Source organism: Poromitra crassiceps, assembly GCF_964638095.1.
Source record: "Poromitra crassiceps genome assembly, chromosome: 2".
NCBI lineage: Eukaryota > Metazoa > Chordata > Actinopteri > Beryciformes > Melamphaidae > Poromitra > Poromitra crassiceps.
The window spans coordinates 70876645-70902496 of NC_139624.1; the positions used below are offsets into that span (position 1 = coordinate 70876645).

Genomic DNA, 25852 nt, shown 5'->3' on the forward strand with positions numbered 1-25852 from the left:
CCAGGTCGATTTACCACGTCCCATAGACTCCCATTTCCATTAAGACCAGGTCTACCTAGACTAGACTCCCATTTCCATTAAGACCAGGTCTACCTAGACTAGACTCCCATTTCCATTAAGACCAGGTCGACCTAGACTAGACTACCATTTCAATTAAGACCAGGTCGATTTACCAGGTCCCATAGACTCCCATTTCAATTAAGACCAGGTCTACCTAGACTAGACTCCCATATCAATTAAGACCAGGTCTACCTAGACTAGACTCCCATATCAATTAAGACCAGGTCTACCTAGACTAGACTCCCATATCAATTAAGACCAGGTCTACCTAGACTAGACTCCCATATCAATTAAGACTAGGTCTACCTAGACTAGATTCCCATATCAATTAAGACCAGGTCTACCTAGACTAGACTCCCATATCAATTAAGACTAGGTCTACCTAGACTAGATTCCCATATCAATTAAGACCAGGTCTACCTAGACTAGACTCCCATATCAATTAAGACTAGGTCTACCTAGACTAGATTCCCATATCAATTAAGACCAGGTCTACCTAGACTAGTCTCCCATATCAATTAACACCATTCAGCAGTGCTCAGGGAGGTGCTGTTGTTTGCACTGCACGTCCATCATGGATTTATTCATTGATCTCTCTACACAATTACAATTTGCCATTTGGCCAGAAGCTTTTATCCACAGCAATATGGTCCCCTGGATATGTGTATTGTGATATGTGTATTGTGATATGTGTATTGTGATATGTGTATTGTGTACACTGTTGGCAAATGGCAAGTAGAACTTGGCTCCTTGTTGCTTTGAACCCTGCACCTTTGTATCCAGAGAGTAGGTGACTTACTGCTTCATCACTGCCTGCATCACTGCCTGCAGTCTGGGGACACAAACAAATATTGTGCAATTTCATGGATGTAGAAAATGGATTTTAGTATGATTATTAGTCTTATTTTGGGAAATAATCAGTAACATGCACACCTTGATTATGTCAAATTGGTTTGTATGTACATGTGTCATGTCTTCCTACCACATGACCTCCCCCCCCCCCCTTCCTGACTTCTTAGTCAACCTAATTTGTCTAAATATGTGTGGAAATGTTTTGGCTGATCCAGTCTGTGATTTCAGGGAGCACTGTTGCAGTGCAGTGGGCACAATCCTTCACATCTCCTCCCTGTCCTTTAAGCAGGCTCTGGCGCTGGAGAGAGTTCCTTTGCTTTTGTCTCGGATGCCATTTTGTAAGGAGGATTTCCTTCCTTCCTGGCCCCTCAACGTCTTTACATTGTGCTGCACATTTCCTGCTTCAACTTGCACACGCGCACGTACACGACGCATACACGCAGCACATGCCCCGCCCCCCACTGTCGCCGCTGGCCACCATTTTGCTACAGATGCCTACTTGGCAGCCTGAGCAGCCTTCATTGCATAGGCAAGAGGCTATACGGTCTATATGGGCAGATACATTCAGGACTGAGCTCAGGAAGGAGAGGTGGTGGCGCTGCTCTCCTGGCCCAGAGGAGAAGGCTGCCATTGATTTGGCCAGCGCCGGCTGCCTGGTCACATGGTGCTTACGTGCCACAAGTGGAGGAGTGGCAGGACTCCGGCAGACACTTGTGAGGGAACGTACATGCAGTGTGGAAGGGTCCTCATCACAAGGGGTCCTGTGTTTGTGCTGGCACACACACACACCTGCTCAGATCAGTAGGCGGTTGGCGGTTGGCGGTTGGTGTTCTCCGACGGGCTTCAGCGTTGGCAGAGTTGAGCAGAACACAGTTGAGAAAATTTCACATTTCATACGTTTACAAATCAAAGCTCATCTGTTGCTCATTAGCCCAATTAAGGCTATTGTCTGTACTCTGTAAAGGACTAAATGACCAACTCTGTGGTTTGGGATTTGAAAGTATGCCACAAAGTCTGTGGTGCAGCTGGTGGTACATTTTCAACTTTTATTTGGACTTTCTTGATGAATTTGTTCTTAGAATATGTCCAAACACGTCTGGCCTGTCCTCTCTGCGGTCTATATTCACACTTTCCATGTCGTTCACGTCTCTGTCTGTGTCTGTCCTGCGTCTCGCTCACGTCTCTGTCTGTGTCCGTCCTGCGTCTCTGTCTGTGTCCGTCCTGCGTCTCGCGGCTCACAATCCATAAACAGAGCAGCTGCCCAGCCAGACATGATGGGAAATTCCACTTCGCTCTGAATTATTTAATTAAGCACTTGACTGAGACTCACTGTAGAAGCCCTGCTGGTTAGACAACTATCCCTCTGTCTCTGTCGCAGATGCCTCTTTCTTTCTTTCTTTCTTTCTTTCTTTCTTTCTTTCTTTCTTTCTTTCTTTCTTTCTTTCTTTCTTTCTTTCTTTCTTTCTTTCTTTCTTTCTTTCTTTCACTCCCTTCTGTTTTTTTTCCAGGCTCTGCACAGTTTGTCCATGACAGTCTAATACCTACAACTGGACCTTGTTTGAGGGACAGACAGCAAGTAATCCTCCACACTTCAATCTTATACTGGCCTTTGACATCAGTTCTAGGCTAAAGCTATGACCTACGCCGTGAATCCAATTTGGTTTCACTGATAAAAGGATAACTTAATAATTGAAAAATGAGCAGGAATGTGTGGCATTCAACATCTGGGGTAAAGTCTGACCTTGAATGGAAGGTTATGTGCTTCAAAGCCCCATGTTGGTGACTAGAAATGGTTGTGTACTACTACTGTTTGAAAATAACCTTCAAAATGCAATGAATTCACTTTTTTGCATCCATTTTCACACAACTTTTTGTATCCTTTGCTTCACTCACATGTTTGGGTGATTATTTGATTTCGAGCCCATTCATGTCCCTGGGATCGATGTATTTTTAAGACGATTTTTTTGCCATGTTTTTGTTGTCACTACTAGGCATCTGGCCTTGAACTCCTTCACTTGGGGTAAGGACTCATTCCCTAGCTGGAGTAGACAATCCAGTGGTTTCCTGCTGAGGACCATGGCCTCAGATTTACAAGTGCTGATCCTCATCCCATCCGCGTCACACTCTGCTGCGCACCGATCCAATGCTATATCCTACATCCCGTCGATCAAGCTGTGATACATGGAGTATATTCGATATATCGGACTTCCTCTGGGCAGGGTAGCTAATTCCAAGCAAGCAAATTCCATTAAAAAAAAGAGACATGAAGTGATATTTACAATAGGGTTGTCACGATGGACGATGGCATCGAATTATCTGTTAATTATCTGTTCGAATTAAAATTGTGCCGTTTAATAAAAAAGGCCAAGTCCACTTATATATATTACCGTGACGCGCGCGTGGGCCGTGCCGGCAGCATTAAACAAGCGCACCCAGTTCAGTTCAGGGAAGCCTCCCCTCCCCCTCCTCCGAACTGGGTGCGCTTGTTTAATTTCGCCGGGGTGTCCCCCGCACGTGAGAAGTCGGTTGTGTTGGTATGAAAACTTTTTAAGACAAAGAAGAAACTTCACGTTCTTTCCTGTTTTCAACCCAAAGTGAGTACAAGTCTTTAACTGTGAATTTAACTCGCCTGTTTCCAAAGTGAACGTTGGAGTCGCTCCATAGATACAGCTATGGCCAGCAGCTGTAGCCTCAACTCTCTCATTAGGTTCAAAAGCCCACGCAAATCTAACGTTATATCAGCCAGTCAGTCAGTTTTCTGCCAGCTAGTTAAATTCAACACACACAGGTTGTTGGTGAGGATCTGTAACGTTAACGTTAGTTGTTGCCGTTCAAATTGCTGGTAGTGACAGCCCCACTGCTTCACTGACGTCAATGACGATGCCATCGTCCACCACGATGGTTCACTGTAAAACAATCACGATGGATATTTTTTTGACATCGCACAACCCTAATTTACAATCATATTCAGAGGATTATTCCTGACAAAATGACAATAAAGCTTAGGTAGATAATTGAAGGTTTTATGAGATTTTATCTTTCATAAATTGAAGTACCCGAAAGTGCCCGAAATCAAATAATCACTTATTTATTGTTTACTACATCTAGTGCTTGTCTTAATAACTGTGGGTGTTATTTATATTTATGTTTATGTTTATTTATGTGCCTGCCCTGTACTCCTTTGGAAGAGTGAGAGGACACAACCACGCTGATGCAGCCAGAGATATTATATGACTATAGATGGGTCACCGCAGGCTCCGCCAATTCTAACAAACGGTAGCAGCAAGTCTCCTAAATGGGCATGGTCAAACATTGACTCAGACCTGCCGCAAGTCTCCTAAGTGGGCGTGTGCGTGGAAAACCATGGGCCACAAAACCCACGTGACAAAATGACAGGAAGTGAGTTAAAGTTGGGCCGTCTTGCTTGAATCCCATCGTCTTTGATGCAGCCACGTTGGCATGGTGGCTCCAGCTCCGTCCATTCACAGACACAAAGAGATGGCAGAACCCTGGCAGCAGCAGGGGGAGTTGGTTGGGGTGGATCAGCGGAAAAGCAGGGATGGGGGGGTGCAGGCCTGCCTGGGCAGAGAGAGGGGGAGAAACTGCCAGGGTAGTTGTTCAATTCTCCATTGACGGTATCCGGTTCTGTCATGTGGGAGAGAGGCTGACTCTGCATGTTTCCCCCTCCGCCTCGCCAGTCCTGCTGAGAGGGATGGCAGGCGTCTGCAGCGGCCGATTTGGACGCGTCCGAATGGTCATCAAAATGAACAGAGTGTGCTGCTGTGTGGCACTGTTGGGAATTGCCAGCTATCCATGGGTGATGGTTTGCTTGGCTGTACATGGAGATTGGGGAGGCATGGTGGGGGAGAGGGAGGAGTGATAGGGCCTTGGTCTCTAAAGACTAACTCATTTACTGGGGGGCCTAGTGTCACTACTTAATGTCCAATTTCATCTTCCTTGAAGATGGCTGTCATTCATTGTGCTACGATGGGTGAAATTGAACAGAGTCTGAGATGATGCAGTTTGAGGGACACATGGCTACAGGCTTCACTTTGTATGTGCTGCTCATCTCATTCCAATGTCACCAATGTATTTCACCAAGAGGCGGGCACAGACAGGCGTCGGACACTGTCCATTGGTCACGTTGTTGTATACATGGCCGTGGGTGCTGGGGTCAATGAAAGGACAGCAATAACATCACAGAGAGTGATTTTCTTCACCCTCCTTCACATATTAGTGACTATATAGCCTTCAAGAAAACATCCTCCTGGTAGGTTTACATTTTCATTTGTCTACAAGCAAGAACAGGCCATTCTTAAAACCGTGAATGAGTATGATTATTACATCCACACAGTGGATGTAATATTCTAGCGCTTATCCGAGATGTCTTTTTTTGATGATGAGCTCTTTTTATACGCATCATCATCATAACCCAAATAAATATTTAATTTATAGATATAAGTTAGTATACACTGTATATTTTCGATAGTGAGATAATGTCAGGTATCTTCCTCTCCACTCTTAGATTTATTCTCACAGTATTCCACTATTTATAGACTGCCTGATTTTCAACATGACGGCACAACAAGTGTTCCTGACACAAATGGTCTTTTGTTCAGTGGACGAGTATCCTGTAAAAAGAATACACACACCATGCTGTCTGCCATGAATGAAAAGCAGAGGCCCTGGCTGCATGGAGCTGTGAGTGTGCAGATGAGCACTCCCAACATTAACATATTAACATTCCCCGCTGTATTTATACTCTCCGTTTCCTGTATACATTCCCAGTGGAGGAAAAGGGGGCTGCTGGAGCACTTTGGGAAAGCTAGCCACAGGGCTAATGAGATGGGATGTCCTGGAGGTGTCATCAGGACCTGTTAAAGACGGGAGCGCCGGCATTGCTCACGGGTCATCAGGACCTGTTAAAGACAGGTGTGTCTGCACAGCTCACGGGTCATCAGGACCTGTTAAAGACAGGTGTGTCTGCACAGCTCACGGGTCATCAGGACCTGTTAAAGACAGGTGTGTCTGCACAGCTCACGGGTCATCAGGACCTGTTAAAGATGGGAGCGTCGGCATGACTCACAGGTTCATCAGGACCTGTTAAAGACAGGACTGTTGGCACGACTCACGCGTCATCAGGACCTGTTAAAGACGGGAGCGTCGGCATGACTCACGGGTTCATCAGGACCTGTTAAAGATGGGAGCGTCGGCACGACTCACGCGTCATCAGGACCTGTTAAAGACGGGAGCGTCGGCATGACTCACGGGTTCATCAGGACCTGTTAAAGACAGGACCGTCTGCACGACTCACGGGTCATCAGGACCTGTTAAAGACAGGTGTGTCTGCACAGCTCACGGGTCATCAGGACCTGTTAAAGACAGGTGTGTCTGCACAGCTCACGGGTCATCAGGACCTGTTAAAGATGGGAGCGTCGGCATGACTCACAGGTTCATCAGGACCTGTTAAAGACAGGACTGTTGGCACGACTCACGCGTCATCAGGACCTGTTAAAGACGGGAGCGTCGGCATGACTCACGGGTTCATCAGGACCTGTTAAAGACGGGAGCGTCGGCACGACTCACAGGTTCATCAGGACCTGTTAAAGACGGGAGCGTCGGCACGACTCACGGGTCATCAGGACCTGTTAAAGACAGGACCGTCTGCACGACTCACGGGTCATCAGGACCTGTTAAAGACAGGACCGTCTGCACGACTCACGGGTCATCAGGACCTGTTAAAGACAGGAGTGTCGGCATGACTCACAGGTCATCAGGACCTGTTAAAGACAGGAGTGTCGGCATGACTCACGGGTCATCAGGACCTGTTAAAGACAGGACCGTCTGCACGACTCACGGGTCATCAGGACCTGTTAAAGACAGGAGTGTCGGCATGACTCACAGGTCATCAGGACCTGTTAAAGACAGGTGTGTCTGCACGACTCACGGGTGATCAGGACCTGTTAAAGACAGGACCGTCTGCACGACTCACGGGTCATCAGGACCTGTTAAAGACAGGACCGTCTGCACGACTCACAGGTCATCAGGACCTGTTAAAGACAGGAGTGTCGGCATGACTCACAGGTCATCAGGACCTGTTAAAGACGGGAGCATCAGCATGACTCACGGGTCATCAGGACCTGTTAACTCATTCCTGGCCATATACGTCTTTAACGTCTTATCAGGAGTTTGCCTCCCAGCCAAATACGTGTTTGACGTGTTTTTGTTTTTATTAGTGCAGCGCGTAGTTCAAAGACTTCCCCAGCCTGTGACATGGTATCAGGTCCCTGGCCTCAAAGCCAAGCCGACAACACGCGATCAAACACATACCGCAGCTGTTTTTTTGAAATGGGGGAGGAGGCAAGAAGACAAAAGCCGTGAGAAACGCTGCCTTTTTGCAGAGTAGGAGAGAGACGCCATTGTGTACAGTTGTGACAGTGTGCTGAGTTGAGTTGAAGTTGAAGTTGAAGAGATTACAGTAGCTAGTAGCCTATAGTCGTCAGTTTAGTTAGCGTTAGTTAGTTGTAGTATAGTCTGTAGTATAGTTTAGTTAGTTAGTTGTAGTAGTCGTAGTCTAGTCAGTCATGGTGAAGGCAAAAGGAAAGAGCAAACACCGCATCACCCCTCGGCGCGGCGGTGCCCGAGCTGTTCGCCTTGCTGCAGGGCAGCGGACGCTGGATGAGTTGTTCGCGGTAGTCAAACCCGTGACCACCATCGATCCGGTTCCAGCGCCTGGTCCCAAACCCAAGCCGGACCCCGTTCCTGTGTCCCAGCTCGAACGAGACGGAGTCAGAACTTAGTGACGAGGAAGAGAACGAGGACAACACAGCAACAGACATGATTCCCCAGGAGGAGCCATTTTCTAGGGCGCATTTGCGAGACGGGACGGAGTCAGAACTTAGTGACGAGGAGGAGAACGAGGACAACAGCCATTTTCCAGGGCACATTTGTGCCGTGCAAAGACCCGCCGGGATTACATTGAAAGTGACTTTGACTCTCAGCCATCAAGCTCCCATTCGTCTGAAGAGGAAATGGTCACACCGTCGCCAGTTGTCCATGTCGAGGGCGAGGAAGACTGGACTCCAATGCGACAGGACCCCGATGATCGCGGTAAGGAGTAATTTTGTTGTTGATATATATGCATATTGTACAGACAGTACCAGTACCAGTACCAGTACCAGCTTCACGCACAAAGTCCCAGTGATGATGTCATCACACTCACACAAAGTCCCAGTAATGATGTCATCAGTGTGTGTGTGTGTGTGACTACTGACTACACTGTCTCTCTGCATTCTATGATCGTATAGTTTACTGAGACACTAGTACACTACACTGTCTCTGTACTAAATGTGATTATATAGTTTACTGAGACACTAGACTGTCTCTCTGTACTAAATGTGATTATATAGTTTACTGAGGATATGTTGCTTTTATTTCAGATGAGGACGAGCCGATTGTTGCAGAACCCAGTGAGCCCACATCTCAGAATAAACAACCTAGATCAAAAGGTAAGATCTTGTTTCCCTCTTTTGTGTCTTTGTCCAAAATGGCTGATGTACAAGCTCACAATTATACATGTTGTGTGTGTGTTGTAAATTGTATTGTAATGTATGTATTTCTTTATTTACAGGCCGTGGTGCAGATGGAGAGCCAATGGAGGGACAGTCCAATGACCAACCCAAGAAGAAGGGCAAAAAGAAAGACTGCACCAAAGGTATGTTCATTTTCCCTCTTTGCCCAATATAGCTGATCTACAAGCTTGTGCGTGTGTGCAATGTGTGTGAGTGTGCTATAGTAATGTATTTGTATTTCTATATTTTTATAACACCTATCCTGTATCCAGAGCAGCAATGGTACTGCATGGATGAAGTGCCGTGGGAGCCAGAGGACATCCCGTTCACTGCAGTTCCTGGACCGCTCAACAGTGCTGCTGCGCTGGAGTCGGACAAGCCAGTGGACTTCCTGGAACTCATCCTGACCGAAGAGCTGCTGCAGTATGTTGTTGACCAGACCAACCTCTATGCACAGCAGCAAATTGAGGCTGGCGCAACAAGTGTAAGGCTCGATGCATGGAAACCTGTTGACATCCCTGAACTGAAGGCCTTCCTAGGGCTCCTCTTTCTGACTGGGCTCATTCTAAAGCCTGACCTGTTGAGTTACTGGTCCACGAACGAGGTGCTGGAGACCCCCTATTTTGGAAAGACAATGTCCCGAAACAGGTTCCAGATCATAATGCGTTTCCTGCATTTTACTGACAACACAGCAGTGAGAAACAATGATGACAGGTTGTACAAAGTCCGCCCAGTCTTAGATATGCTAGTGAACAAGTTCCAGGAACTCTACCAGCCAGGCCAGAACATCTCAATAGATGAAGGAACTTTACTGTGGAGAGGCAGATTGAGTTTTAAAGTTTTTAACCCACAGAAACCTGTGCGTTACGGTATAAAAAGTTATGTATTATGTGAGTCCCAGACAGGATTTTGTTATAATTTGATGCCTTATTGTGGAGACGGTAAATCTCTTGTAGATACAGTGTGTGGTCTCCTGTTGGGGCTGGAACAGCAGGGCTACAAACTGTACATGGATAATTTTTACAATTCTGTAAACATGTGTGATATCCTGCTAAATCTGGGGACTCATGTATGTGGCACACTAAGAAAGCATAGAGGAGAACCACCAGCTATACACCATGCGGAAAAGGCCACCCTGCAACCAGGGGGCAGAATTGCCTTCCACACTGACCGGGTTCTGTGCTTGGCATGGCGGGACACAAATGTTGTGAGAATGGTATCCACATTTCACCAGAACGAGATGCGACAGGTCTTGACGTGGAAGAAAGGTGTGAGGGGGAAGGTGGTGAAGGAGAAGCCTGTCTCTGTGGTAGAGTACAACCATTCTATGAACGGTGTTGATAGGCTGGATCAAATGATTTCGTACTACCCGTTCATCAGGAAGTCCTATAAATGGACAACTAAATTTGTTCTGTACATGTTCCAAATCTGCCTCCACAATGCTAAAAACCAGAGCAGAGCTAAAAACCCACAGGGCACAGTAAAGACCATGTATGCGTTCCAGGAGTCTCTGATACAGGCGTGGACCACTGCCACAAAGCTCCATAGAGTTCCCTATGCTGACCGTCCGAGTAGGCTGTCTGCCAACCTGGCAAAGCATTTCCCTGTCAGGCATGACCCCACCCCCAAAAATGACAACCCAGCAAAGAAATGCAAGGTGTGTCTGGTCAACAAAAAGAGAAAGGAGACACGTTTCCAGTGCAACTTCTGCCGCATCCCCTTGTGCAGGGTCCCCTGCTTTGAGGTCTACCATGACACTCTGAACTATAAAGAGTAAATTCCCCTCAGTGGTAGAACGAACTCCCCACTGAGGTCAGGACGGCCGAATCCCTGCCCATCTTTTTTTTCAACTTTTTATTAGTTTTCAGTGAGTCCACCTTTTGGAAAAAAAACTCACCTTTTCAAGCTCCACTTGAGTCCCTCCTGAACTAACCCTTTTGATGTAGCATCTTCCCCCCCCTTCTCCACCCCAAACCCCCTCCCACCATCTAGCATCTTCCCCCCCTTCTTCACCCCAAACCGCCCCCCCCCAAAACAAAACAAAAAAAACAAAAAAAACAAAAACATTGATGTTACTCTACTGCTGCAAGGGTGTATCTGTGTAGATGATGTTCCACAGTTGATTCCACTAATGTTGACAGAATGTGACATTGTAAGTCGCTTTGGATAAAAGTGTCTGCTAAATGACGAAATGTAATGTAAAGAGACACACATGGGCCCGCGCACACACACACATTCACACTCACTCACACTGAGTAAACTGTATTGTTGAATGTAAAAAAAGCACTTCATGTATATATATATATATTTTTTTTTTTTTTGTCATTTGTATCATAACGAATAGTATTTACATGTCTGATGTAAATACAGTTCAAAATAAAAGAATTGAGAGCGAGTTCTGCCTGAGATTGTGTCCTTTACAAAAATGCCTTTTTCTCCAATTTCTCTTCTCAGAGAGACCTTTTTGGTGAAAACAGGGTGTATATAAATAGCTATAAGTAGAGTACAGAACATGCTAAAAGCTCACTTTTTTTTCTGGTGAACCCAGAGACGTACATCTTCATTTTGAGGTATTGCAAATCACTTTGGTGCTAATACATAATTTACTGTGGGTCTTGAAAGATGACCAACAATTATGAAAATCTTTGGCCTGAGCTAAATATTGGCAGTCCTAAACTGGCCATGAATGAGTTAAAGACGGGAGCGTCGGCACGACTCACAGCTCATCAGGACCTGTTAAAGACGGGAGCGTTGGCATGACTCACAGGTCATCAGGACCTGTTAAAGACAGGACCGTCTGCACGACTCTCTCTGACTCGCTCATACACACACATGGCGATCTAGGGAGACAGGTTTTTGGAGAGCTTGCCTGACGGCGCTAAAGCTGCCGATGCACCTGCTGTCTTGAAACCGTTATGGCGGTGCTGTTCTCCAGGACAGATGCATGGTGGCAAAGACAACGCACGCACACACACACACACACGCACACACGCTGGCTCACAAAGACTATTACGCTAATGAGCATACCATCACAGTCTGGCGGACTTTGTCGTGCCGAGGTTGTTTGTGTCTCCGTCGCTGTCCTGACAAATAGCCTTTGTCTCCTCTTTTATCTGTCAACAAGAGAGAATGTCTTTGTCTTTCACAGACGCTGGATTGGGCTACTTCAGTGTTAATATCACTCTTTCAATTTTTTATCTTTTTGCAGCAAATGTCTTGGGGATATAAAGTGGAAATTGAGCATTTGCTTCAGCAGATTGAAGCGTGTACCTCATGTTTGTTTGCCAACAGGCCATTGGGAACGGCAGAGAAAGTCAGTGAATCATAGTGGACAAAAGGGACAGTGTCTCCAATAGACTCTGAGAACGGCCTATTCGTTCTTCCAGAGTGTGATAGCGTATACCGCTGCTGACCACAGCCAGTGCACTCACTTTGGAGCGTTTTCACTTGTGAGAATAGTTTGCAACCCCACTTTAGAGCAAAGGCAATTTAGCTCTGGTGACATTATACGTTTTAGAAGTGTGCTGACACGTGCATTCAGCTATCATCTGTTTTAGTTTGGACTCCAGGTAATAGAGTGCTTCAGTGCTTGTTTTAGTTTGCACTCCAGGTAATGGTCAGCTCCAGTGCTTGTTTTAGTTTAGACTCCAGGTAATGGTCAGCTCCAGTGCTTGTTTTAGTTTAGACTACAGGGAATTGTCAGCTCCAGTGCTTGTTTTAGTTTGGACTCCGGGTAATAGTCATCTCCAGTGCTTGTTTTAGTTTGGACTCCAGGTAATAGAGTGCTCCAGTGCTTGTTTTAGTTTGGACTCCAGGTAATAGTCGCTCCAGTGCTTGTTTTAGTTTAGACTCCAGGTAATATAGTGCTCCAGTGCTTGTTTTAGTTTGGACTCCAGGTAATAGTCAGCTCCAGTGCTTGTTTTAGTTTGGACTCCAGGTAAAGGAGTGCTCCAGTGCTTGTTTTAGATTGGACTCCAGGTAATAGAGCTGCTCCAGTGCTTGTTTTAGTTTGGACTAGGGATGTTCAAATCGATAATTGATCGTTAAGGATTGGAATCGATCCTGTGGCATTTGGATCGATTTTTTAATTATTAAAAAAAAAAAAAAAAAAAAATTTGGACTAGGTTTGGGTGGAATTCGTTCCTCCTCGCCCCACTCCATTGCATAGCCGACTAACGTGAGGTGGAGCTTCATATAGTCTCTAGTTTTCTGGCTGGGCACGGGCCTTTGTGCCAACAAAACTGTTTTAAACATGGGAAATTCACCGGGGACAGCAGTGGCAGCACCGGGGACAGCAGTGTTGGAGAGGAGACACATTGAAATAAAGAGTTCATTGAGGAGAACACGTTGTCTTTCGTATTTTCTGCCATAGGCATTCATTTTGTTAAAAAAAAAAAAAAAAAAAAAATTGAAAATTGAAAATTTTCTGAGTATTAATAAAATCGATAATCGATAATTGATCGTTAATTTTCACCAATTATCGATTTTGGAAAATTTTCAAAATGAACATCCCTAGTTTGGACTCCAGGTAACAGAGTGCTCCAGTGCTAAGGCTTGTTTTAGTTTGGACTCCAGGTAATAGTCAGCTCCAGTGCTTGTTTTAGTTTGGACTCCAGGCAATAGTCAGCTCCACTGCTTGTTTTAGTTTGGACTCCAGGCAATAGTCAGCTCCAGTGCTTGTTTTAGTTTGGACTCCAGGTAATAGTCAGCTCCAGTGCTTGTTTTAGTTTGGACTCCAGGTAATAGTCAGCTCCAGTGCTTGTTTTAGTTTGTACTCCAGGTAATAGTCAGCTCCAGTGCTTGTATTTCTGGGAGAGAGCACGGTGTTCAACAGTTCAACCAAGCCGTCCGCCTGGGAGCTCAAATGTTGTTTTGCGTGTAATACATCAAACGGCCTGTATCCATGCCCACTGACTCCTCCAATGCTTTTAACTTGAATGCATGAACAGATGTTTGAGGCTAGCTTTGTACTTGACTCAAACACATTTCTGCGGCATAAGAGCAGTTGGATAGCTTTCTTATTATAATTTTTTTTTTATTATTATTATGCCTCCGCCGACGATAGCCAGGCCGGAGGCATTATGGATTCGGGTTGTCCGTCTGTCCAATGTTCGTTAACATGATATCTCAGTAATGCCTTGATTGAATTTCATCAAATTTGCCTCAAACGTTGACTTGGACGCAAGGATGAACTGATTAGATTTTGGCGGTCAACGGTCAAAGTTCAAGGTCACTGTGACCTCACGAACGCCATTCCCAAGTTCGTTAATGCAATATCTCAGTAATGCCTTGACAGAATTTCTTCCAGTTTGCCTCAAACGTCCACTTGGACTCAAGTATGAACCGATTAGATTTTGGTGGTCAAAGTTCAAGGTCACTGTGACCTCACGAACGCCATTCCCAAGCTCGTTAATGCAATATCTCAGTAATGCCTTGACAGAATTTCTTCCAGTTTGCCTCAAACATCCACTTGGACTCAAGGATGAACCGATTAGATTTTGGTGGTCAAAGTTCAAGGTCACTGTGACCTCACGAACACCATTCCCAAGTCCGTTAACGCGATATCCGATATCTCAGGAATGCCTTGACGGAATTTCTCCCAATTTGGCTCAAACGTTGACCTGGAAGCAAGGATGAACCGATTAGATTTTTGTGGTCAAAGTTCAAGGTCACTGTGACCTCACGAACCACATTCCCAAGTTCGTTAACGCGATATCTCAGTAATGCCTTGACGGAATTTCTTCCAATTTGCCTCAAACATCCACTTGGACTCAAGGATGAACTGATTACATTTTTGTGGTCAAAGGTCAAGGTCACTGTGACCCCACGAACGCCATTCTCAAGCTCGGTAACGCCATATCTCAGTAACACAACAAAATCTCTTCACATTTGGCTCAAACGTCAAAGTCTCGACAGACGTGGATGTCGACTGCTCACTTGTTGGCGGAGGCATATATCTACGGTGCGGTCGTTCTACTTATGATCATTTTTTATCAAGGCCATTTGCTGCATCATTTAGCTGTTTTGGATCTGTTTAGCATTCCCATCACAGCACATTCTGCTGTGTGTGTGTGTGTGTGTGTGTGTGATGTGTGTGTGTGTGTGTGGCTCTGTCATGTGATGAAAGACATGCTCCCCTCATCCATTCACTTTGTCTTTCCCTTCTTAATTCTCTCGTCCCTCATTTCATATTCTGTGTATCCTTTCTTTGACGCAAGCTCATGTGTTGCCTTGGCAATTAGACACAAACACACACAAACACAAAGTTCATTCATGCAGAATGTCGGTCTGCCATTCTGTCTTGCTACCTTAGTATTTCTTTGGGAGAGCAGGAATCTGCAGCATTGTCCTCCTGTTACATCACTGTCACTTTGCTTGTTTCGGGGAGTCAAGTGGCTTGTGTTTTTGCCAAACTGGTCAAATCCAATTCAAGGTCCGTCCTCCTCTGTCTGGTTGACACTCACACAGAGGTGCAGATAGACCTCCTCTGTCTGGTTGACACTCACACAGAGGTACAGATAGACCTCCTCTGTCTGGTTGACACTCACACAGAGGTACAGATAGACCTCCTCTGTCTGGTTGACACTCACACAGAGGTACAGATAGACCTCCTCTGTCTGGTTGACACTCACACAGAGGTACAGATAGACCTCCTCTGTCTGGTTGACACTCACACAGAGGTGCAGATAGACCTCCTCTGTCTGGTTGACACTCACACAGAGGTACAGATAGACCTCCTCTGTCTGGTTGACACTCACACTCACACAGAGGTACAGATAGACCTCTGTCTGGTTGACACTCACACAGAGGTACAGATAGACCTCCTCTGTCTGGTTGACACTCACACAGAGGTACAGATAGACCTCCTCTGTCTGGTTGACACTCACACAGAGGTACAGATAGACCTCTGTCTGGTTGAGACTCACACAGAGGTACAGATAGTCCTCCTCTGTCTGGTTGACACTCACACAGAGGTACAGATAGACCTCTGTCTGGTTGAGACTCACACAGAGGTACAGATAGTCCTCCTCTGTCTGGTTGACACTCACACAGAGGTACAGATAGTCCTCCTCTGTCTGGTTGACACTCACACAGAGGTACAGATAGTCCTCCTCTGTCTGGTTGACACTCACACAGAGGTACAGATAGAGATATCCATCAGGAGCGGCTAGCCTTCCGCTGATTCTACCCTTTCAGTTTGCCATTGTTGCATAATGTCCGTTCACTCAATGCCCTGAGCTTTCTCTCAGGAACTCGGCTGGCCCAGCACACACTTTTAAGTGTTGTGTCGGCATGGAAACGGCACAACTCCGGAGCCACTTACCTTTCCCTCTGCGACACTAAAGCACAAACACTGGAGTTTTTACTATCTCACATCTGAGCAAATATTCAATTGCAATAAATTGCAGGTATTTGGAACGTATCACTCGTGTTAGATTGAGGCCATTTTTCCAAACTGTCCAAGCGACTGCTTAGTCATAGTAATTCTGTGGTACTGTGATTTGGCCTGCAGGTCTGCTTGTCTGATTTCAGTTAGGGATGCACGATCCACTTTTTTCACTTCCGATCGGATTCCGATACCTGAATTTGGATATCTGCCGATACCGATATTATGCCGATACCAATAGTTTTCTTGAATATACAGTATAGGCAAAGATTTGGCCAATTAAAGATTTTTAAATATACCTTGAAAAAAGCAGATAAAATTAAGAAAATATACAAGGCAAAGAAGGATACTATTATACATGGGCAAATTACGGCCAGCGCTGGAATTTGCAAAAAATAATTTCAGTAACTCCTATATAAATGTATACTTTTGTGTAATACAGCATAAGTGAGTAAAATGTACATTAAGTTGTAATTACCTGGCTGTTTGTTGGTGCCGTTTGTCTGTCTGTCCGTCTGTTTGTTAGCAGGATTATGGAAGAAATACCGGGCTTTTTCACCAAACTTTAGCATGGGCCAAGGAGAAACCCATTCAATGTTGGAGCGGATCTGAACCGACTTCCGAAATGCATTGCATATCACAGCAGACGGTACTATTGGCCTTGGCAGAGGTTTGCGCACTCCGAGTGCACTTCAAGTTAGTAATTCTTTTTATTTTGAAATGCATTATATTTTTTCCATTTTATTTTTCCATTTCTACATGGGACAGCAGACAGACCACACCACTGTAGCCCACAGCATGTGTGTGTTTGTTCCCTGATTGATGGCAGGTAGAAGCACATGCAGTGATTTGACTATTCTGTTCATCACACCCATCTGTTCTGTGAAATAATGAAACCTGTAATGGGCTTTTAATGTGTTTCCTCCCCTTAGCTATCAAGAGTAACAATCCAAGTGATTATACCTGCGCCTCAAGGAGCAAAATTACTTTCTGAGACTTTTCTTTGAAACCGTTTCCCCCCTGCTTTGCATGCGGGTGTATAAATGATGAAGGATAGAAAATGTGTGAATATCCAACATGATTGTGCGCGTGCGTGCATGCGTGTGTGTGCGTGTGTGTGTGTGTGTGAGGGAGTGCAGCGTGCCATTTTGGAGATGAGTCTAACTTTCCTAGAACTGACAATGGAAAGAACATCATAAGAATATCTGTGTTATACAACTCTTTTATCCTCACTTGCCTTCTTAGCTGCACCTTTACTTTCCCTCATGTTTTCCAGAGCACCTCAGAAAGGTGCCTCAGAAACCTTCTCATGTTCAAACACAATCCAGATGGGCCTTTTGCAGGCAGACAACAAAACACTGTTCAAACTCTCTGAACACTTGTGAAGTCACACCCGGCTTCGGTTCCTGGGATTTAATGCTTGAATCAAAACGTGGGTCTGTCAATGTCTGGTCACAGAATCAGAGACTGGGATCACACAGGTCCCGCCGAGGATCATCGGACTGCAATGAAGTGTGCTTTTGATTGAACAGCGGCCCGTGTGCAGACATGGTGGATTCCTGCTAGAAAGAACATCCGGTCCTAGGGAACAGAATGTGTCCCTCTGGAAGGCCATCAGCTGTCACTGAGGAGGACAGAGACAGCAGCCATGATGTCAAGCCATGTGGTCCTTATCTACTGTATGAAGCTAATCTGGGAAGCTCATCTGAAGTCACAGGAAGAGCCGCTGGCTGACTTCAACCTTTCTCCACATAATCTTCTGCATGCCTTTGGCTTGGAGCCACACTCAGTGTAATACTTCTGAAATTAATGGAAAAAAATCCACCCAAAAACAAAATGAGTTTCAGGTCAATACGAATTATAATCATGGACAGTCGATATTCTCAAACAGATGCTCTCTGCTGCTCTGTGATGCAATCAACAGACAAATCCTGAGCTGGGTCCACTGACGGTGAAGAACAAAAAATGACTCGGTGCACTCATAAAAGATTTGACACTACATCCAAATGTTTGAGCTTGCCTTTTGGAGATGACTCACCCTGGTGATGTTACTGTGTCCACAACAACAAGCCAGTCAGTCAGTCAGTCAGTCAGTCAGTCAGTCACTCAGTGTCCCCTTCTCTTCACTGTCCATGGAGCTGGTCCAGGATGCAGTCAGTCAGTCAGTCAATGTCCCCTTCACTTCACTGTCCATGGAGCTGGTCCAGGATTCGTGTCTTGACATCATCAAGAGCTTGGCTCTCTTCGTCCTAGCTTTGGGAGAGACTTGTTCCACAAATCAAGTCTGAATTGTCCAAATTAAATCATAGGAATAACATGAATGGTGTTTTAAATTAATTTTTCCGTTAACGCTCATGTAGAGTTTTTGGCGTGGCGGAGCTCATAGTTACCTCACTAACTTGTCTGTGTGGTGCAGTTCTCTTTAGAACTACAATAAGCATGTTTTAGTTTTTAAACCAGTGGACCGGGCTTCTTTTTGGTCGAATCAAATTAGTTTTCCCTTATCTTTTAGATCAGGGGTTCCCAAACTTTTCAGACCAAGTAGCCTACCACTATGTACCAACCCACATTTCCCAGGGACCACTTCCACTGCGGACACCAAAATGTTTTCCCATAAAATAAAATGTGCTGATTTAACCAATCAATAGCATCGGAAAGATCACAAGAAACATAAGGCTACTGGTTCAAAATGAACACACACACACACACACACACACACACACACACACACACACACACACACACACACACACACACACACACCCCTACACACACACACACACACACACACACACACACACACACCACCTTCCTGACAAGTTAGCATGACATGCCTTAGGTCTTCTAGTTGCCTTAGGACCTAAGTTGCAACTACAAGACCTAAGCCTTCGGTCTTCTAGTTGCCTTAGGACAGTGATACTCAACTTGCGGCCCAGGGGCCAGATGTGGCCCGCGACAGGGTGCAGAGTGGCCCCCCCGACCATTTTCTAATACTTTCATGTTAGTTTTCATTGTGAATTAGAATCTAATTCACAATAAAAACTGAAAACATGAAATAAAGTTTGACTGAGCTCCACCTAAATTATGAAATACCACCATCTGCTCGCTACCCAGGCACTTATGTATGTACTTAACCTAACTAACTTAACCTAACTAACTATCCGGTGTGCACAACATTGTCAGCCTAAACTCCGGCTGACACCCCAAAAACCTACAATCCGCTACAGAAAAATGTATATTGTTTGTTTATTAACTGGCCCCTGGCCTCCTATCATTTCATGAAAGTGGCCCCCGGGCAAAGCAAGTTGAGTATCCCTGCCTTAGGACCTAAGTTGCAACTAGAAGACCTAAGGCTTAGGTCTTCTAGTTGCACCCCAGTCTGCACCAATTATATTGTTTTTTTTTCTTCTTCTACTGTTACTTCAGATATTAAAGCATAAGCATATCCCTGTAGCTGTGGGGATATATAATTAGCGCATTACAAACACAGCACACAGATGATTTCCTAATGAGTCCATGCTTGGTGTCACACATTGATGATATGAAAGTCTGTTGACGCCAATTAGCATTACTTTTCAAATGTCCTACTACTGTAGGCCCTGTCAGGAGGATGCCAGGTCCTGTCCAAGTCTCCATGTGTGCACATATTAGACTTGCTAATCAGATGCTAATGCTTGTGAGTGGCTGAGTTGCAGGGCAAGGCAGCTACAGAATGGTAATCAGCGTGGAGTTGGCCTGCGACAAAGAGGCTGATTATTCCCGCTCCCTTTCCATCCACAAGCGTTCAGTTCTTCACTTCTTATTGAAGTCGATACAATGTGACGAGGATGTCGTGTGAATGCACTACATTTTTCTTGTCAACAGTTTCCCCCCTATACAGTTCACATAAGTCTGCTTTTGTAATTAGTAGGTACTGTAATGGAGATGTCCCCCTCTGTTCACATTTATCAACTGAAATCAGTTTGGCCACCTAGGTTCGATCGTGCTAACAGCTTGTCTGGTCATTTAATTAGCTTGTTTGCATGCTTCTTGGCTCTACTGTGCTGTAGCTTCTCCCCCCCCTCCCCCCCGGCTCAGGTTGTCTGCCGGTGTGGCAGATGGCATTACGGCCCTCAGAGGAGCAGTTAAAGAGATGTCCAGTTCTCCAGCATGCAGGAGTCGTGCTTAGGGTCAACTGCAGAGACAGATGTGACTTCTTACTCGTCCAGGAACTGTGACTTCATGCTGCGCGCGGCGCACACACACACACTGCCTTTCTATGTGGAGTTTGATCATGTTGGTAGTACTAGTTTGTTGACTTGAGACTCTGATGTTGTTCTGTGTCACGCTGATGTACCATGAAGTGATGCTTCTTCCTGCAAAGTTGCTTTTGTTAGAACATCTCGTACTGTGCTGTGGGGGGTCCCTGTTATGCTGTTGTCATTTTGCCTTGGTTGTGTGTGTGTGATGTTTGTGATGTGAATGTGAAGTCACATTCACTCCACGGCTCAGTCTACACTTCCACCCGTCCCCAGCGATTTCCAGAAATTAGAATATAACCGGACCAATCCGGCGACTGCGTCGTAGTCGACAATGTAATCGGCCAATCGGGAACATCTCTGGCAGAACAGTAATGGCGACGGCGTCTCCTGAAGCAACGTGGCAACGTTAAGGATAAGTTCACCCACAGGGCCTAAAATTCGGCACGGGATTGCGGGTATCGCGCATATATACTGTATATATTTTTTTGTTATCAACTTTTTTATTGTTTTGTATCGTGCATAATTTAATCAATTCCCACAAATCTGGCATTAATAACGCGGGACAAATCCCGCACACATTTACACACAGTGATGATGATGTCTAATAACGTCCAACGTCCAAGGCGGAGCTGCGAGGGCAGCAGATAGCATTGGTTCAGTAAAACCCAAAGGCACATTTTATTTTTCTAATTTCCTTGCAGAGATCTCTGCTTAAAATCAATAACTCACTTTATCATACTTTCAGGATATAGAGAGTCAGTGGTGTGACACATGGATAATAAAAACAAATGTCAATGTGCTTTATGTGAAGCTATACCGAGGAGAAAGTTTCTGCCGCTTAATAGTGCTCTTATTCACATTTGACAGCGATGAGAACGCTCGCTCAGTGAGAGAGGTTAGTGAGTGAATGCTAGCTCAGTGAGAGAGGTAGTGAGTGAATGCTAGCTCAGTGAGAGAGGTAGTGAGTGAACGCTCGCTCAGTGAGAGAGGTTAGTGAGTGAACGCTAGCTCAGTGAGAGAGGTAGTGAGTGAACGCTCGCTCAGTGAGAGAGGTTAGTGAGTGAACGCTAGCTCAGTGAGAGAGGTTAGTGAGTGAACGCTAGCTCAGTGAGAGAGGTAGTGAGTGAATGCTAGCTCAGTGAGAGAGGTAGTGAGTGAACGCTCGCTCAGTGAGAGAGGTAGTGAGTGAATGCTAGCTCAGTGAGAGAGGTAGTGAGTGAACGCTCGCTCAGTGAGAGAGGTTAGTGAGTGAACGCTAGCTCAGTGAGAGAGGTAGTGAGTGCAATTTGTAAACATCTGAGTAATCTGGATAGAGATAAGACTCAGGGCTATGAAATTACATTTCCTCCATGGTTTGATTTTTTTGGGGGGGAACATTTAGATTTTTCTTCAAGGCGAGCTTTGCTTTGGCTTTCATCATACTTCCCTGCAGTGAAGTGCATTAAGGACATTGTCATTCATCACAATGAAAGTGCCACGTTGTCAATTTGTTTTGCTCAGAGATTTTGATTTGAATTGATTTGAATTGATTTTGAATTGATGTTTTTCTCTCTGCCAAACTGTGTTGCACGACACACCACAGAAACATAAACGTTCTATTCTTGTATCTGCTGATGGATAGCTTATTTTAGAAAAGCACTCGTCAAAAAGGCAGGGTTCGCAACATGACTAATTTTACCGCCATAGTCACGTTTTTTTAAGTATGAATTCTAAAGTGCACCTTCTTAATTCGCCCGCCTCAGTCAGAAAGTGCCCTGAAGCATTAAGTGGGTTGTCAAGGACTTGTGGTATGAAGTAGCCTGGGAACCAGCGTCCTTAGGGGCCGAAGTAAACTAAGAGCACTTCCCATCCATCTCAATCCACACGGTGCTGGTTCCTCTCCGACTCCGATCCCCAGCCGTTTAACAGCGCCTTTGAAACACCGTGCAGTGCAATTATTACGCCCCCCCCCCCCCCCCCCCCCCACCCCACCTCCATCCAGTCAGTGCACAGATCGAGTTTCATGTGTATCAGGTATCCATTGTGATGGCTAGTAATTTGCTGTGGCAGCCAAGTGTTGCAGCTGCACACAAGGCCTCAATCCCACTCGTCTATTTGGCCTGTTAAACCTTTTAAAAGGATGAGGTACAAAGAATCCGACGCCAAAATGTAATTTCATCCCTGGGGGGGTGCCCGGTTCAAATGATGTTAACTGTTGCTTTCCTCTTCCACTCTCTCTTTCAGGTGTTTCTACATCGTCTCAACCAGTATGCCGCCACCAAAATGGACAAGAACATCACAGAGGAAACGGTTAAGGTGAGGGGTCGCTCTCTGACACGGTTAAGGACTTTGGGCACAAACCTCCGGGACGATTGGGTCCTGATACGTTACTTACGAGTCTTTTAGCGCTCACACTGCACACAGAGACGTTGTTTTCATAATGTCATCGAATGAAAGGACCAGACATTACATTGGAAAACTAAATCAAGTGGGGCCCTTGTTTGAGGCGCTCTTTCAAAACCCGAAATAACCAAGTTTCTTCTGAATGGAGAAAAAAAGTTAGTGGGCGATCCAGGAAGCAGCTGTAAATATAATCTATTTATAAATGATTCCGGCTGGAGGAGTGGAGGGGACAATATAGGATGCTCTCTTATAGAGGGAGCGTCTGGGAGCGTCTCTCGACGTGGGCTTGCTTACTCTTCAAGGTAAACACACACTGGATATTTGCTGTTGCACATCCCTTGTTGTTTGGAATATGTCTACTCATGCCGCAATTTGTTTGGGAACACGCTGTGCAGCGAGGGGGCTTTGGAGAGAGTGTGTGTGTGTGTGTGTGGAGGGGGGGGGGGGGGGGGGGGGCGGTCACGCAGGGGTCGGGCTGCAGCAGCAGGCTATGTCATGTCACCAAACAGCCACCAGTCGTCCCGACCGACGAGAGCTGAAATGATGTTGATCAAATTATACCTGATTCTTTGCTGTTCTTTCTGATCTCTTAACAAATATTTTGCCTTGCTACACCCTTAAAAGACTTGTGTTGTTTGCATGCTTTGGTTGCATTTCACTAGTAGCATCACAGCCCCTCTCTCCCCAGGCAGTCAGCATATTATTCTGCTCTTTAATATGGCCACATAAATGACATAAAAGGGGGACAGAAGTCAGTACCACATAAAGGCGAAATTTCCATACTGACAGATCTGAAAAATGTGTCCCTTTTTTTAGCTGCTCTGTTAAAATTTCTCTCTCATAATGAAAATGTCAAAGAAGTCTCAAGCTAAGATGTGCGTTACAAAGAAACCTCATTCTTTATTCCGTGGCCCTCTTCGCCTCAGACATTCTCTTGTTCAACACAGCCGCCACAAAAAAGTCGCATAATGCAGACGTATGGATTTGAGCAGGACGGGACGCCGACACCCTTAGGAGCTGCACACGAGGAAAGAATTAAACAGCGAACACAACAAACACCAACACGCAGCCCCTCGCCCTTCTGTGTTCCAGTCCTGATGTCTTTGTCCTTCTGTGTTCCAGTCCTGATGTCTTTATGTCCTTCTGTGTTCCAGTCCTGATGTCTTTATGTCCTTCTGTGTTCCAGTCAAGATGTCTTTATGTCCTTCTGTGTTAGGCTTGCCGCGATTTTAGGTGTTACTGGTGTTACACGGTGTTGGGGGGATACACCGATTACATAACGTGCCCACCGGTAACACCTTTTGTTTTTATGGAGGAAGAATTGAAAGGAAAACTCCGCAGTTTCAGCGTGCGCCGGTGTAAATTACAATCGCTTCCTCTCGGCTGCAGTGTGGCTCCGCTTTTATGGTTAGACCAGCAACTAACGTGAGTTAACGCTATACATCTTATAAACACAAATGATGCCCTCCTCATAAGAACTGAAAGGAAAACTCCGCAGTTTCAGCGTGCGCCGGTGTAAATTACAAGCGCTCCCTCTCGGCTGCAGTGTGGCTCCGCTGTTATGGTTAGACCAGCAACTAACGTGAGTTAACGCTATACATCTTATGAACACAAATGATGCCCTCCTCATACACATGTAAGTAAGACCCTTAGCTAAGCCTGCATGCGTGTGCATACTGTTGTCACTGCGGGCCATCTCTGGAAATGTGCCTTTTTTTCCACAGCGAAAAGTCGATGCTAACTTAGCATCAATGCTAACGGGAGGGAGGACTTACCAGCATTCAGTCATTGCCTGCTTACTGCTGCGTGCTGGTATTGTTAATCCCATGTCAGAAAAAGTCTCCAGGTGTGTCGCTAACGTTAGTTTCTTTTGAGAAAGATTGTCTCCACGGGCGTCTGAAAAGTTGTCTCGAGTCAGATGCAGCCATGAGTTGTGATGCAGCCAGTGTTGTATGACTGTGAGCATCCATGCTAACGTTAGTACTTTAAACAGCAGCAGCAGCGTGCGTCTTGTCTCTATGAACCTACAGAATGGACGGTTAAAGCATAGACTCTTGCTTACTTTAAAACTATATGTATTATTATTATGTATTATCAACATACATATAACGTAACGTTCGCTCTAGTCTAGCTGCTATGGATACCCGACTGGTGTCTCACTGTTATTGTTCCCGGGAACAACATGCACTAGTAGGAACTAACAATCCTATTGTTTACATTTCCCGGTAAAACCGGTTATACCGGTGAGATCACGTGCTTATTATTCGGTGTGAAAATGTTCACACCGTGGCATCCCTATTCTGTGTTCCAGTCCTGATGTCTTTATGTCCTTCTGTGTTCCAGTCCTCATGTCTTTATGTCCTTCTGTGTTCCAGTCCTGATGTCTTTATGTCCTTCTGTGTTCCAGTCCTGATGTCTTTATGTCCTTCTGTGTTCCAGTCCTGATCTCTTTATGTCCTTCTGTGTTCCAGTCCTGATGTCTTTATGTCCTTCTGTGTTCCAGTCCTGATGTCTTTATGTCCTTCTGTGTTCCAGTCCTGATGTCTTTATGTCCTGTGTTCCAGTCCTGATATCTTTATGTCCTTCTGTGTTCCAGTCCTGTTGTCTTTAGTCAAGTCAAGTCAAGTCAAGTTTATTTATATAGCCCTAATTCACAAGCATGTCTCAGAGGGCTTCACAGAAAGTATGTCTAGCTGATTCTAGCTGACACAACAGTAACAAGAGTATACAGAATAAAGATAACATTTGAACAATTGATAATATTGAAAATATAGAAATGAAGAGAGAGCAGAGGAGAGAGCAGGAGAAGGGGGAAGAGCAGGGGGAATGTGAGAGAGTGATGGGGTGGGGAGGGAATGGGAGATGTTGGAGGGTATAGGAGGTGGGGAAGGAGCAAGAGGAGAGAGCATTAGAGGGGAAGGGGGGGGTGTGGGGGAGAAGAGAGCAGGGGGAGGGAGGAGGTGGGGAGAGAATGAGAAATATAGACGCACATCTTGCAAACGGACATGTCAATTTCTTAGCAACCAAACTATGCCTAATTTAATTGGCTGCAAGCCTTTAGTAGTGAGTCCTTTTGCCAAATAAGCACATGTTCACATATAGAGCTTATGGGTGCCTTGCTTTAGGGAAGAGTGGGTGCCATGCTTTGAATAGTGGCGAAATACTAAGAGCATGGGTGCCATGCTTTAAATAGTGGCGAAATATTGGAGGGGATAGAGTGGGTGCCATGCTTTGGAGTAGAATGTGTACTATGCTTTAGAGTAGTGGGGGAAGGGGGGAAGAGGAAGAAACACCGGGAAGAGGAGAAAGCAGGAGAGTGGAGGAGGGAGGGAGAGCGGGGGGATGTGAGGGAGGAGAGG

At 45.5% G+C, this 25852-nt stretch overlaps 1 protein-coding gene across 3 annotated transcripts in view; it reads left to right on the top strand.

Annotated features, from left to right (window-relative positions):
• prex2 (phosphatidylinositol-3,4,5-trisphosphate-dependent Rac exchange factor 2) overlaps window positions 1-25852 on the top strand; it is a gene marked incomplete at its 5' end in the record, with an annotated part of 261316 nt that overhangs the window by 17921 nt on the left and 217543 nt on the right. For all 3 annotated transcript variants that reach the window (XM_083655690.1, XM_083655691.1, XM_083655692.1), the window contains one exon: window positions 22335-22406. In XM_083655690.1, the coding sequence (XP_083511816.1) occupies window positions 22335-22406 (72 nt within the window). The remainder of the gene's footprint in view (window positions 1-22334; window positions 22407-25852) is intronic.